This window comes from Lasioglossum baleicum, chromosome 13 (genome assembly GCF_051020765.1).
Source record: "Lasioglossum baleicum chromosome 13, iyLasBale1, whole genome shotgun sequence".
Classification (NCBI taxonomy): domain Eukaryota; kingdom Metazoa; phylum Arthropoda; class Insecta; order Hymenoptera; family Halictidae; genus Lasioglossum; species Lasioglossum baleicum.
The window spans coordinates 4,154,939-4,169,367 of NC_134941.1; the positions used below are offsets into that span (position 1 = coordinate 4,154,939).

The 14,429-nt window shown below is 37.8% G+C and overlaps 1 protein-coding gene across 2 annotated transcripts in view; it reads left to right on the forward strand.

The window, feature by feature from the left end:
- The window catches only part of Irsp53 (Insulin receptor substrate 53 kDa), a 324,468-nt gene that overhangs the window by 286,419 nt on the left and 23,620 nt on the right, over nt 1–14,429 (forward strand). For both annotated transcript variants that reach the window (XM_076437170.1, XM_076437171.1), the window contains exons 6-9: nt 8,809–8,880; nt 8,972–9,175; nt 11,147–11,338; nt 12,190–12,424. In XM_076437170.1, coding sequence (XP_076293285.1) covers nt 8,809–8,880; nt 8,972–9,175; nt 11,147–11,338; nt 12,190–12,424 — 703 coding nt within the window. The remainder of the gene's footprint in view (nt 1–8,808; nt 8,881–8,971; nt 9,176–11,146; nt 11,339–12,189; nt 12,425–14,429) is intronic.

The window sequence follows — 14,429 nt, forward strand, 5'->3', positions numbered from 1 at the left end:
CGTATGAATCAGCGAAAAACAAGTGAGTCAATATATTAGGGAGTCTCGAGGCCTTTTTGTCAAGGTATGATACGGCAGGTTTTTTGTACCGGCGGTGTCGGCTTGGTTGCCGAAGAATCGCTCCTGCTGGAAGGAAGCCAATCTGCCGAGCTTTGTTTTCCCTTTTTCTATCATCGCGAACAGCACCGGCGTCCCGGGCCACGGCAATCCAATCGAAAGTGTTGACGAGAACGTCGCTCTTAAAAAACTCTTCCCCCCCCCCCCGTGCACATGAAAATCAAATCAAATAAATTGGAATCGAAGATCGCGATTCACAGAGCGACCTTTAATTTCCACAGTGTGCTTTTTCTATGAGAAAGCTGTGTTATTAACCCTTGTACGGCAAGATTACAATTACTCTTGTACGCTAACGTTAATCGCCAAACCAAACATCGCAGCCTCTATTGCCGCTGTTTCTTTTAAAAAATATTTTTTGAAAATATTAGTCCAGCAACAATATATTAGCAGCAGCAACGAGCCGCCAACAATAATTGAATGATGAGAAAAACCCAGTGAGGAGCCAAGTTCCGCGGATCCGCGACTAACAATAACCCTCGAAACTTTATTGTTTCCTGGCCTACTCCCGGCCTACCGACTTCCCATAGTTCCCGTAACTGGATACATCCGTGGTGCTTATGCCAATAAACTAGCCTCGAACTTTCTTTGGAACGAGGGAGAAAAAATGAAAGCACGAAGCCTCGCCGAGCTAGAGCTGGTGAAAACTGTGCTGGGTACTTGTCGATCCTCCTCGGTTACTAAGCGAAGGATTAAATCAACTCCGCCGGCACTTGGCCGGCCGCTGGAACAGAAAGCTCGGCGGTGAAACACGGTCGAAAATATCTGTGGATTCGTCTAATGACTATTGAAACGCGTACGCGAAACGTTAGACGTTTCATTGACGCGCACGGGGTTCCGGAAGTGGCCGGGATTCGACTCGATGAAAGCGAACCATCCGGTTCTGGCCGGCCAGATGTCGAGCCTCGGTGGAAAATGGGAAGCGCTTCAGAGAGCGCTGACGCGAATTTTCAGCCGTTCAAATTTGCACAGATGGAGAGAGAGAAAGTGAACCAGCGCGGAATAAGGGAGAAAGGGACGGACGGGCATGCTCTGAGAGAGAAAGTGAGAGAGACCGGAGGATGTTTGCCCGAGCGTTTCACCGGTTTCGAAGGTCCGTGACTTTGCTGCTGGCTTTTTATGCTGGATTTTCACATCCGTCTTGAAAAGCCCGCATTCCTGCATCCATCCTCTAGCAAACGTTTCGCGCGATAGACGAGCTCACGGTGAGAGGAGAGGCGAGACTCAGAGGAATCTTGGCATCCGAAATGCCACGGCGAAACGTTTAGAGTAAGGGATGCTCCTCTTTGTTAAGGGATGGCGATACGGTGAATCTGAAATCCGGGGTTGTTTCTGCTGGATCCGGTGCAGAAGCTGTTTGGATTTATCATCGATTTAGGATTTTGCTTTTCTCGGAATTTGTTGCTGAGCTGTTTAACACGTTACGTGCCACCCTAACACGTACCAAAGTTCCAAGAAATCTAATCAACTTTGCAATTGGTCTCGTGATGGAACGAGATTTAATGGATCCTACGAGGAGAGAGAGAAATTAAGGCTGTTCTTTACTTTACCGGACTCAAAATTTATGCCTTTCTCCTACAAATTATGATATACAGTGGGTGTACAAAGTATTCGTACACCTTTTAAAAACTAATAACTTTTTTATAATCGTGCCGAACGACCTGATTTTTTAATAATCAATTAGAAGCATTGGTTTACGAAATGATATGCAAGAAAAATTTTCCAAAAATTATAATTTACAAGGCTCCATGCAGAAATAAAAAAGGCAATTTTTAAAAGTTTTTTATTTGGGCCCTTAATGAAAATTTAAAATATGTGTTTTGTGGAACTATGTTAGTTATACACATGCTTTAAAGTTTGATCGAAATCGATCAACATACATACGAGCTACAAGCGGTTAAAAATGGGTGAAAATCGAAGTTTTACACGACTTTTGATCAGTTTCTGCTTAAAATAAACAGAATCGTCCATCGAAAGATGCGTGTCGTTTTTTCCTGCGTCAACCGATTTCGATGAAATTTTCAGTATGTGTATAACTAACATAGATCTGCAAAATATATATTTTAAATTTTTATTAAGGGCCCAAAGAAAAAAGTTTTAAAACATGCCTTTTTCAATTTTTGCATTTAACCTTGTAAATTACAATTATTTGGAAAATCTTTTTCGCATATCATTTCGTAAACCAATGCTTCTAATTGATTATAAAAAATCAGGTCGTCTGTTACAATTATAAAAAAGTTATTCTGTTTTAAGGGGCGTTCGAATACTTTCGTGAGCCACTGTATGCCAGGAAAGTAAAATGTGATTTTAAATGTCTACAGTCGTAGAAAGATATTTTTTTATTTTGCATAAATATCCGTACTCTAGTTAACACATTTTCACGTCACATTAATATTTGGCCACGTTACATACGTTCTATCGAAATTTAGTTTTCCAGTAGCCAGTTCACATCATTTTTACTGTGTACAAAAAGACAAAAGACAATCTAGCCAAACGATTGCTATACTATTGTCGTCTTATGATTTGTTATGTTGTGTTATTTAGAATTTGTAATAGATATCACAAACTTTAAAATTGTCGGGAAGAAATTGTTTCACGTGTTCAATTGTTTCTCACACAATAAGCAACATAGGTAACCGTACACACCAAAGTTCATTTTAAAATATTTAAAGCACACTAAATGGAACCAACTAATTTCCAATTCAGGGAATAGATTGACTCGATCAACGTAACAAAGAATCAACTACAAAGCATCTTTGATACGAAACAATCGACAACAGTAAAATGGGAAAGCTTCGAATTCGGTACAGCGATGGTTCTCTATTGTTATTGTTTTTGGTACGGGGTTGGTTGTGTATAGCATGAGCGCGAACTGCCGAAAGTTCGAAAAGAATTCCAGGGGTTTCTGCTTTCGAGCGGAAATCGGTGAGCACCGGGACTTTCGGATCGGGATCGGGATCGGAAAGAACAAAGGCGTAACGCCGGATTCCTCTTTCGCCCGGCCTCGAAACTGCGAGAAGCAGGGGGGCGAACAATGAAATAAGCAACTCGGCGGTAAACCCGGAAACAGATCGTAAACTCGGTTGTAAAACTTTCGTAGGTACGCGGCATTAAAATTGCATCGACCTTTTGTTCGTTCTTTTTTTTTCGTCTCTACCCAACGGGGCCCCCCGTTACCGAACTGCTTAATTAAATCCGCGAGCTTGCGAATCAAAACACGTTTACGGGAACGTCATTTACAGCGTTTTGTCGGGAGTCGGGAGCGTTGTTTTCGCGAATAAAACTAGGGAAAATTCGTTTTTGATCGACTCGTAAACGGAACGGAGAGAGAGGGAAACATGCACATGCGTTCGCGTACACGTTGCTGTCCTGGTAGCGGGGAACGAAAGAAAAAAGAATAGCCTCGACAAATAAATAACACGATGTGTACTTTTATACAGCCGCCGACGAGAAAGCCGAACGTAAAACTGTCAAACGCCTAAATAAAATCGGCCGTGCATGCGCCGGCGACGCTTCAAGAAATTTTGCATTGGATTCGAGAGTCACGGAGCTCTGGGAAAATTCGGTGATTTGTTTCCTGGCCGTCCCGGTCGTTCTAAAGTAACGCCATTCTATCCTGTTTCATGCAGAACTGCGATTCCCACAGTTAATCAGTGGTTTTCTATTTTATTCTGCTTTTCAAGACCATTCTGGAATTTTTTTCAGACGAACTATTAAACTTTTTATAGTAAAATTTTGCACACATATTTAGGGGTGATTGAAGCACACGAGTTATCTCTTTTAAGTATAAATAATTAAAATTGCACGAGTTATGCATTTTATTATAGAGTATGTTTTGAGAAACAGGTGTTGACTGTTGTCATAATTTTTAATATGTCAGCATTTTTAACTGAAATTACTGTATACGCTGTAAAATAAAATTAAGTAAGACAATTTTTGTCAGGAATGCATAATATTCGCAATCTAGAGATTATTACTTTACTACTTGACTACTTATAACACGGTGGAAATTACGAAAATTAATTTTTTACAATCTAATTAAAGTATATTATATCTCGTCGCATGACCAACGTGGCAAATGTGTTAATTCTCGCTCCATTTATAATTTCGTTACCGTTTGTACTTTTTCAATCCGCTTTATTGGAATTCCTCGAATCGTATCATCTGGAGTGTAATAAATGTAATAAATGTAATATGTCGGCGTGAAGGTTGATTCCGTAGTTATTTAACATGCCTGTAATGAATAAAATAAAAACCGGATTGGAAGGGTCGAGTGATATGAAATTCGATTCATATTGAATTCTTCAGTTGCTACGAGTCGGCGAGTGAAAACATTAAATCTTGGAAAAATTCCCCCAATTTCTTTCGCTCGCGCAATCACCGCCAATTCCATTAACTGTACAAACATTCCAAAAAAAGGGAAGATCTAGAATGCAGGCCAGTCAGCTAGTCGACTTCACTTTCGAAGATACTACAGCCGCTCCAATCCATCAGCATCGTTGGGCAAAGCACCTGTAATAACTGCACAACGGCCAGCGAAGTTAATTTGCGAATCGAAGCGTAGAAACTAAAGTCAATTTATTCGCCTTCCTATAAAATTACTTAAATATTAATACAAATTACGGAGCATTGGAAACGTTTGTGCAAAAGAAAATTCATGTTCATGTATAGATGAGAACCATAAAACTTAGGCAGAATGTATATCGCGTCAGGTTAACCCTCGCAAGGTAAGGTCTAATAACACATAAATAGAGCAAGTGGGGTCTCTTAGAGCCCGACAAATGGATTTCATAAATAGCCTCGTTTTTAATAAATTTGGGATAAAGAATAACACAGGATAAAAAGTAAAGAAACAGATTTAATTTTATTCATATAAAAATTCTTTTCAAAAATCTGGAGCTGGAGTCTTTGAGACCCCACAGTACCTCGCGAAGGTTAAAAATCATTTACATAAATAATAAAATTACAAAGAGATCAAGGGCATGAACATGGAGCCCTTATCCTTTGAAATAAGAAAAGACAATGTTGTGAAGCAGGCCTGTCCGACTCGCGGCTCGCAAGCCACACATTTGGCCTGTTCTCCCACTTCTTCATTCCGCTAAGATGGGCGGTGACCTTCACCCACTATGTGACACGGTCGAGTAGTGGGGGAACGGACTGACTGATGGTGGGGGACCGTGTGGCTCACGACGGAGAAGTTGTTCGATCAGTGACCCTTTAATTTCACCGAAGAGTGTGTCGAAAACAGTGATGTTATTGAGACCAACTTTTCTCATGCGATGGCGGCGATTGCAACCGCAGTAACGTAAGCTTCTCAATAAAATGGGGTACCTTGAGTACCCCGCAGAATTTTAAAAAATTTATATAATTTGATTCTGGAAAATGAATGTATAACAAGTGTATTTGCGTATACTTTGTAACTCGTAGGACACGTCCTGGAGTCTTTCTGTCCGGTATAGATTGTTTCTGCTACCACATCATCCCAACAGTAGATACGTTACTCAATAATATCACTGGTCGAAAAATCAAAACCGAAGACATGGAGTTTCCGAATTATTAAAAATTATTTGGTAAGTGTCGGTCGGATGTGTGTTAAGAAAAGCAGCGTAGAATATTACAAAGTGTGCTCGGAACGGTCGGATTAATTTCCTACGGAGTCGATGTTGTCAATCTAACGTTGCTAAATGTGGAAGGAAGGGGTAGGATCGTTCTTCTGAACAATCGGAAAATGTGTGGCTGACATATCACCCGTTGCGACGCGACGTGGGAAATCTGTCGGGATGCACGTCGAAATAAAAATCAGAAAATCCATCCGGTGGAACTAGGGTCGTCGAAACGAAATCCGCGACGCGGCGCGGCGTGGCGTTAGTCGCGGACGAGCCGACACGACGGGACACGGGTTGATCGGGATTTTTTTTCCATTCGCTCCGCGGCTTAATGGACATTGATTAGAGGCAGCATTTCGATCAGAAATACGTTTCCACGAGCGGGCAACCTTCTACCGGCAGTCGATCGCTGCCCGTGAAAAGCGGCCCGTTGAAAGGGAAGAGAAATACGAGTTGAAGTGGTATTGTTGATGCGCTGAAAAGAGCCCCGCTGCATTCTCGATGCATTTTGCTCGGCCGACCGTGCCTCTTATCCTTGCGCACCGCCCCCCCTTTCCGTGATCAAACTCGTGTTTCTTCTTCTAATGAACGGTCGGCGGGTCAGATTCGGGTTCGCGACGATCTATAGATTATTTATCAGCTCTAATTGAAGCTGCGGTCACTGTGGATGCGGTTTCTGAACATCTAACATTCTCACGAGTACCCTTGAGCAACTAAATAAATTAATTAGAATGGTTGATTGTAGTGTTGGGCAATAAATAAATTTGGTAATTATACAGAAAAGGTCTGCCCACTCCGATTTTGATGAAATTTAAATATGTTATGCAGCAACACATTCTGAACAGCTTTTTCCTTTTCCAATATTATCATAAAATAAAATTTACCCAACACTGGTAGACTGTGGATTTTCGTAAAAGTAGACTTTCGAAATGGACTTTGAAAATGCAATGATTCAATTATATTTAATATTATATTTATAATTTATAACCCTCCGTGGGCAATAGGTGTCGTTCATGTCGATAATTAATTTTTGTAGTGTTCTAGTCTTTCAAAAAATTTTTAAAAATTCTGGTGTACGTATCGAAGCCCCATTTTAATATACAGGGTGTTTCCTACTTTTCCGGCAAAATTGTAGTAGCATAAAGTTTTTCGCAATTTTCATTAAGCTGAAAATGTTTTACATCTGTTATGTTAGATATTATTAATATTGCTCACCAATTTTGCTTAATAACATGAGTTCATACATTAAACGGGAAAATATTTTAATCGTGCTCGCAATCCCAAAATGTTGAATACTCCACGGAAGTTTTCAAAGTCAATTCAATGGAAGTAGTTATTAAACATAAATAACCGCTGCTAATTCGTGGGTGCATTAATCTTCGTTAATGTATAGGCAACTGTACGTGAAGCGAGTCCACAATGAAATTTCAGTCGGTCCATATAATTAACAACTGTCTCGATGAATTTCACAGCGCTGGATTCGTTCAAACCGAGCTAACAAATTCTTGTTTATTAATTCTTCCGTGAATAAGGTTATATTTCTCTATACCTATAGAAGCTTAAGCAAATTAAACCTATAATTTCTGTTCATTTTTATCAGTCAGATAAAATTATATATATAATATATTCTATTTCCTTCACCCTCTGTTCTATAATATCGTAACGGAACATTTCAAACACGACTAAATACGTATAATTATCGATTTCTGCTAAACTGGAATACAATGTCTCTGCTATCAATATTTAGCTATTAGAGAATATATATTATTATTATTATTATTAGACTGCGGATCTTTATGCGTTTATGCCTTTCAAAAATTTTCATAAAATGCTAGAAAATAAAATTCCACAGAATTTACTACGATTTTTATTTATTTCGGATTTACAAAGGCTACTATCACTAAATATAAGATTTGATTTAACCCCTTGCCCTACGATTTATCTTACGGTATCAGTAAAATTGGAACTTTCAATGTAGTTCGTAATTTCTACATTAACGAAACCAAAATATAATTTCATCTCGGTTTGGAAATTAATAACATATATATTTATTAGACTGTGTTCAGAATCTTCATCAGGAGTCTGACACGATATCGTAGGACAAGGGGTTAATTCCACTTTCTTAAAATTTACCTAGAAAAATTGAAAATTTCATAAACATCCGCAGTCTAATTGTTATTTACTTAATGCTTTAAACCAAGTATGGTTTATGTAGCATATACAATACATGAGCATTATGTTTACATATTACATAATAGCTTAATGCGCCTCTTAACTTAACTTAACTTGAAACTAGTTTATATAGCTTCTACTTGGTTACATTAATTAATGAAATTATATTATAATTGCACATCGTTTAATAATATCAAAAATTATTGACAGGTATCAAAAATTCATTGAAAAACTAGCTCATTCACACAAATATACATACGTATAGATTCAATCATTCCCAAAATTCGGCAGAATCTCGTGTAAACATTTTTACAATCTCCATAATTGAATGGAAACCTTTAATGAGGGTCTACGTTATACGTATAATGCAACGTAGACCCTCGACGTTTCCATTGAATTATAACAGAGAAGATCAGAAACATAAAGATGGAAGCCAAGTTGCTAATAATTTATGTAATAGATGCGACAATGAACTTTCAACTAAGAAAAATACAGTTATAAAATCGGTGGTACCAGCAAAAGACTAGCATTTAACGCAATAAATGGCTAGGCCGTCTACTAATTTACCGGGCTAAACTGCAGCTAAAACACCTGCGAAAGTAGCGAAAGAAGCGTTTCCTCGGGTTCGCGCCGCGGCGTTAAGTTTTACGAGTCTCCCGGTTCGAATAATCAGAACGTTTTTCCCAGCTGCGGCGCTCAGCTTAAAAACAGGTCAGACAACAGCTCGTAAACATGGTCGGCAACATCGCGAACGAAAGTGGCTGGTGGCCCTCCGCCATGGTTGTCGTGGGCAGACGTTGAAAGTCCCTCATTACCTAAGCTCGTTTCGAATTCACTTTCCGCGCTTCCGCGGCATTAAAATCTTCCAGTGTCTTGAGCTCCTCGCTGTAACCTGGGCCGTTTTGCTTGCTTTCAGCTGAAGGCGTTCTACGTAGACCTGCTGGTTCCCCTCGAGACGAACCTAGAGAAAGACACGAAGGTGGTCCAGGTAAGCTCGGGTCTTCGAATCCGACCGACCCGTGGCGGCTCCTATCAGCCGCCCAACCGACCGATGAATAATGAAATAATACGTTTCGCAGAGCGAACAGAAGAAGTTCCTCCAACAGCACAAGACAAGGTCCGAAACGTACAGCAAGGCCGCCGCGACGATGAAGAAGCAGAGGAAAAAGTCGAGGGGCGCCAGCAAGAGTGGACTCGCCATGGACAAAGAGCTGAAGAACATGCAGATTCTCGAGGAAGAGAAGTCCAAGCTAGACGCCTTTTGTGAGCAGAGCTTGAAGAACGTGAGTACATGGCGCCTGTGCACCTGCTCATTCTGCGAAACACCTAAACCTGCCTTTCCCGTTCTGTCAAAAATGTATATAGGGGAAGAGGTTGGGTTATGAGACGGGTTTTGTTTTTGGTCTGTAACTTTTTGCTTGATGAAGATATCAAGCATCGTTTCGTGATTTGATCAACAAGTAAAATTTTATGGCCAATTTTCCGAGGACATGTTTTTTGGCTTCCTGAAAAAAGTGGTTGGGTTGTAAGACAATCGGAAAAATCTACTAAAAGTGTGGTAAAATATAAAGTAAAACCCATGTAACTTTATGCAAAAATGAATTTTTATTTATTTTAAAGACATTAAGTGACCAAAGGAGTTAAAAAGAATGGCAAAAAATTGAAAAAGCAAAGAATGGCGAAGACAAGTAAAAAAAAAATATAATGAATGAAAGGATTCAATAATGATCTTCCTCTTCGTCATCCAAGTGGCTGTCACAATGTTTGCATGTGAAAAACGAACGTCTGCCCATATCGGCACACTTCAAATGAACAGGGCGCTGGCATGTGTTGCATTTGATAGAGTTAGCAGCGGTCAATTTTTTCGGCAAAAACCTTAAACAAATGATGCAAAAGTCTACATCCTCTTCAAATGGTGGTGATTGATTTTTTGCTTTGGGGCGCTTGTTCAGCTGTTTTTTTACGCTTAGGTAATTTCGAGGACTTCGAGTTTCCTCGACTGGTCCCTACAATGACTATAAATTCAAAAAATAAACCAAAACAAACGTTAAATGACAAATAAACACTTAATTCTAACACAAACAACGATATCTGACAGTTCTAGTTCGTTTCTAGTAAAAAAAACTAGTGTCTCACAACCCAACCACTATGGTGTCAAATAACCCAACCATGATGCCATTCCGAATGTGACAGAAAAAAACAATGTTTTTGTCGTATATGCACAAAACTCAATATTGCATCGTAAAATGTAAGGAAAACACTAAATGAAAATGCATCACACTCACCTTTTTCAATTGATTCACGGTAGGATTCAGGGTAGCTATTATAGTTACTGTAGTTAAAATAACAAAACTAGACTTTGATCCCTTGCCTTATCTAATGGCACGCAAAAATTGTGAAAAGAAGCAGAAATGAATTGCAGAATGTTTCAGAATTTTTTCATTCCATTAAATGGAGAATGTAGCTGAATAATTGATTGTTTTATTTTACCCAATAACTACCCTCCCCCATTGAGATGAATGGTTAAAATTTTACATATTGATTTCCCTTTTGATCCCTTTCTTTATAATAATAATAATAATAATAATAATATTTTATTCCCATTTGTATGTCGATAATCTCATTCAGCAAGTATTAATGTGATAATTTCCCGAACAATAAATAAGAACTGATAATTGTAATTAATCAGTCTATAGAAATATCAGTTTATAAAGTTCGCTTATATTACACGACACAACAAATAATATTCACCATTGTTATTGCGAAAATAATATGTTTAATCATCTTAATGTATCATATCATTCCATAAATAATACGAATTTCCTTTTATATTTTTGAGGGCTTTGGTTGTGATTACATTTTAATATTTCACCTAAATTATAGAAAATGATCTAACAAAGAAACGATTCATATATAATGATTATGAGAATATAAGAATTTTTTGGTCGGAATTAAAGAAAATTGTCTTAGAATTTATCTATTCAGGCCAAACACGTGTTAAATCATTGAAAACTTCAGGAGAATGTCAAAAATAAATTCAATATAATGTTGTATTACTTTTGTTTGATGCAACTGAGGTAGAAATATTGGATTTGTTATAATATGATCCGCTATTAATTAGTCTTCGTCATTAATTTTGGTGCAAGTGACACAGCATCCCAGACTGATGGTGATTGAATAATGAATTGGCTTAAAAAACTAGGCTAACGACAGTGCATGACTTGAATTCGAGCCTCTTAACCCTTTTTTTTTAGGCGATGACACAGGAACGAAGAAGGTACGGCTTTGTTCTCGAGCGACAATGCTCCTTGGCGAAACATTATGCGAGTTTTCATGAGGTCGCGTTAGCTGCTCTTCATCCCTCGGTTGATAAGTGGCGCGAGGTTGCTGCTACCAGGGAATATTTACCCCAATCCGTGGAAGATATGTTCGCCTCCAGACTTAGGGTGAGTGATGCTGCTTGTATCTCACTGTTATCCCGTGTGTTCTCCAAAATTTATGTCTAGCTTTGCAAAGTAGTAAATAGTGCTTACAGAGACTCTACACGTACAAAAGATGCGACAAAATCGCGAGCTACTAAAAGACGTACTGCTCGCAGTTATAGTTCCGCAGAACTCATAAAATTCTAAACTGCAAATTCTACATCCAAGACAAAAATTAGTAGCAGCAATTTATAACAGTAGAAAAATTATAAGAATTTAAGAATATTAACCGTCAATTACTTCACGTCATTCCAAAATAAATATTCAATGAAATAGCTACTTAAATGAAAATCTTTCTTTTTTTTATTTGTTTATGCTTGAAACACTAAATTTTAAGTTTTGAGATTGTAAATACTATATGCGAGTATAATTAAAAGTTAATAGATTACTCCTAACTTATTAAAATGATTGAAGACGGAAGGAAATTTTTATTTAGCTCCTATTGCTTAGATTAATGCAGAAAAATACTATTTTGCATAAAAATTATAGCTCATATTAAAATTATTGTATGATCTCTTGAGCTTGGTACAAAATTAATTATATTTAATTATAATTACCACCAAGCCTATCGAGCTGTAAAAGTGACTGATATCATATCAGTGACATGTGTTACCTTACATAAATTGCAAGATTATAATGTGTGCTAGAATAAAGAAATTATTTCCTTCGAAACATTTTTATGATTTGAATAATTGTAAAATTAGAAATCTGAAACCAGTCCTGTGATAATAGGTTTAGTGTTAACATGTAATATTATTGCAATACTAGACTATCAGAGGATTGTATTGATCCCTTCTCTTTGTATTGTTGTTTAGCAAGTTTCATTTTGGCCCGAGGACGAAGAAAATGGCGGTTCAGAGCTTACGATGAGCTCGCAATTGAGGAAGACCAGAAGCATGGACAGCTCTTGCTTGGAACTTCGACCTGGGTTGCCTTCCGGAAACGTGTCGAGCACCACTTATCAAGGCCCATCATCGCACCTACCAACAGCTCTGTCTAGAGCAAGGTCGGAAGCCAACCTCCATGCTTCTACGTTATCTTTGGACCCGGGTAAGTCAGCATTTATGATAAAATTTTTCATAAAAAATCGCAGAAAATCAGTAAAACACGGACATCCACAATTCTTCTCGAACTACTGAAACTTTTAACAAAGGGGATCATGTCCTATCTAACTTCAGATACCATTTTGTCCCGACAACTTCAAACTCGCACGAAAAATCCGCTTATACATGCGTAAAAGTTGCTACGTGAAAATTTTAATTAAAGTTGTAATTATAGTTTCATTTAATTGGATACATATCATATAGTATTTTTTCTCATTGTGACGGGGTTATTGAATAAAAGTTTAGGTATCGTTAAAGCTCATTATTTCACTTTGCAAAAGGGAATAAATTTGTTATATTTATTATTTTCATTATTTCAACTGTTCAGTGCCATGGCTAGACTGCAAATGTTAGTTAATTTTATTTTAAAAGTAGTTAATTTGATTTTTCTCGCGCGACGGAGCGGGAAATAAATTTTCTATTCATTTCACGTTTCAGTAAATTATTTTAGAACAACATAAATTTGCATGGAGCTTCGCGGGATAGCATAATTTTTTATTCAGAGGAATTTTATATTACTGCGTTGTGTGTGTGCAGTTTCCTGCTGGATTTAAAATTCTTTCTTCCCATGCAATTGTAATGAAACTTTATTAGAAATAGGTGCGGTAAAATTTTACTGCTGGTCTGTTAGTTTCGCTCGCATTGTTTAAAGCGGCGACTATTCTCCATTATTTGTAACGCGTAGCATCGCACGAAATTCAATCGTGCAATTAAATTTTTGCTGTCCGGATGGACACCTCGTGCGTCAGTTTTCAGCATTGGAGTTATGAATGCGGAAACTGAGTAGCGCGGTGAAATGCAATCTGATACAATAAAACCTAAACACGCGAGAGAAAAAGCGAATTCAACGCTGATACGGATCCCCCTTATTTTTCACGGTTCTCTGTCTCTAGTTTTACCGAGTACGATGCACTCATTAAGCTTTCCACGTTATATTGTACGTGTACTGCGCTTTCGTCGAAATTTTTCATTCGGCCATTCATGCAGTTTTGTAAACAGGAACAAATTAGTCATTTTGCAAGATACATGCTAAACATTACACACGGAAAACATTTATCTTTATTTTACCCATTCCAACAAAATCAGTTTTCATTTTTCAAATTATTTTCAAATCAATTCATTTATTTAAAATTTTTACAAACACGGTAAATAAAACAAACTGCTATAATTTTAATCCTTAGCAGTCGAAAGGCAACTCAAAGTCACCTCTAAAAATTGTTTACATTATTAAATATGTCGGTATTTAATCAATGGACTGCGGATTTTATGCATTTATAAAAAGATGGGTAAGTCCAATTTATAAAAAAGATTAGAAGCGAAGAGAATTTAGAAACAAAAATGTATTATTTTCAACCCACTACAATTATTAAAGAAGGAAAGAACTTTTTCCTTGGCCTGGGTTCTTTAAAATTGATGCATAAATTTTTATTTTGCATAAAGATCCGCAGTCTACTAATCAATTACAGTAATCGCTCATTTATTGATCTTTTATTGAGCGGCGATGATTGATCTCGGCTCGAGTATATCGGTGTGAACACCGCAACATTGACACGAATGAATCGAATGTTCGAACTTTTTAATTTTCATTATTTTTTTATGGGGCATTTTATTTCTGGCATTTATCTGATTAAAATGACACCAAACACGATATAATTTCAATTGTATTTAGTGGTTTAATCGACGGTGAAAGTTTCGGGCGCAAGGACAGCGACAACGCGGGCCTTTTGAACTGTGCCGGCGACGGCGACAGTCCGCGTCTCTTTCTTTCCCATACGCTGTTAATTGTATCGTGTTTGGTGTCATTCTAATACAGAAAAATGCCAGAAATAAGTAAATGTAATCAAAAAGAAATATGTACTGAAAAATAAAGTATTTTTAACTGGCATTATATTGTGAGAACACGCGGGTCTTTAAACTGTGCCGGCGACGGCGACACGCTTCGTATCTATCAA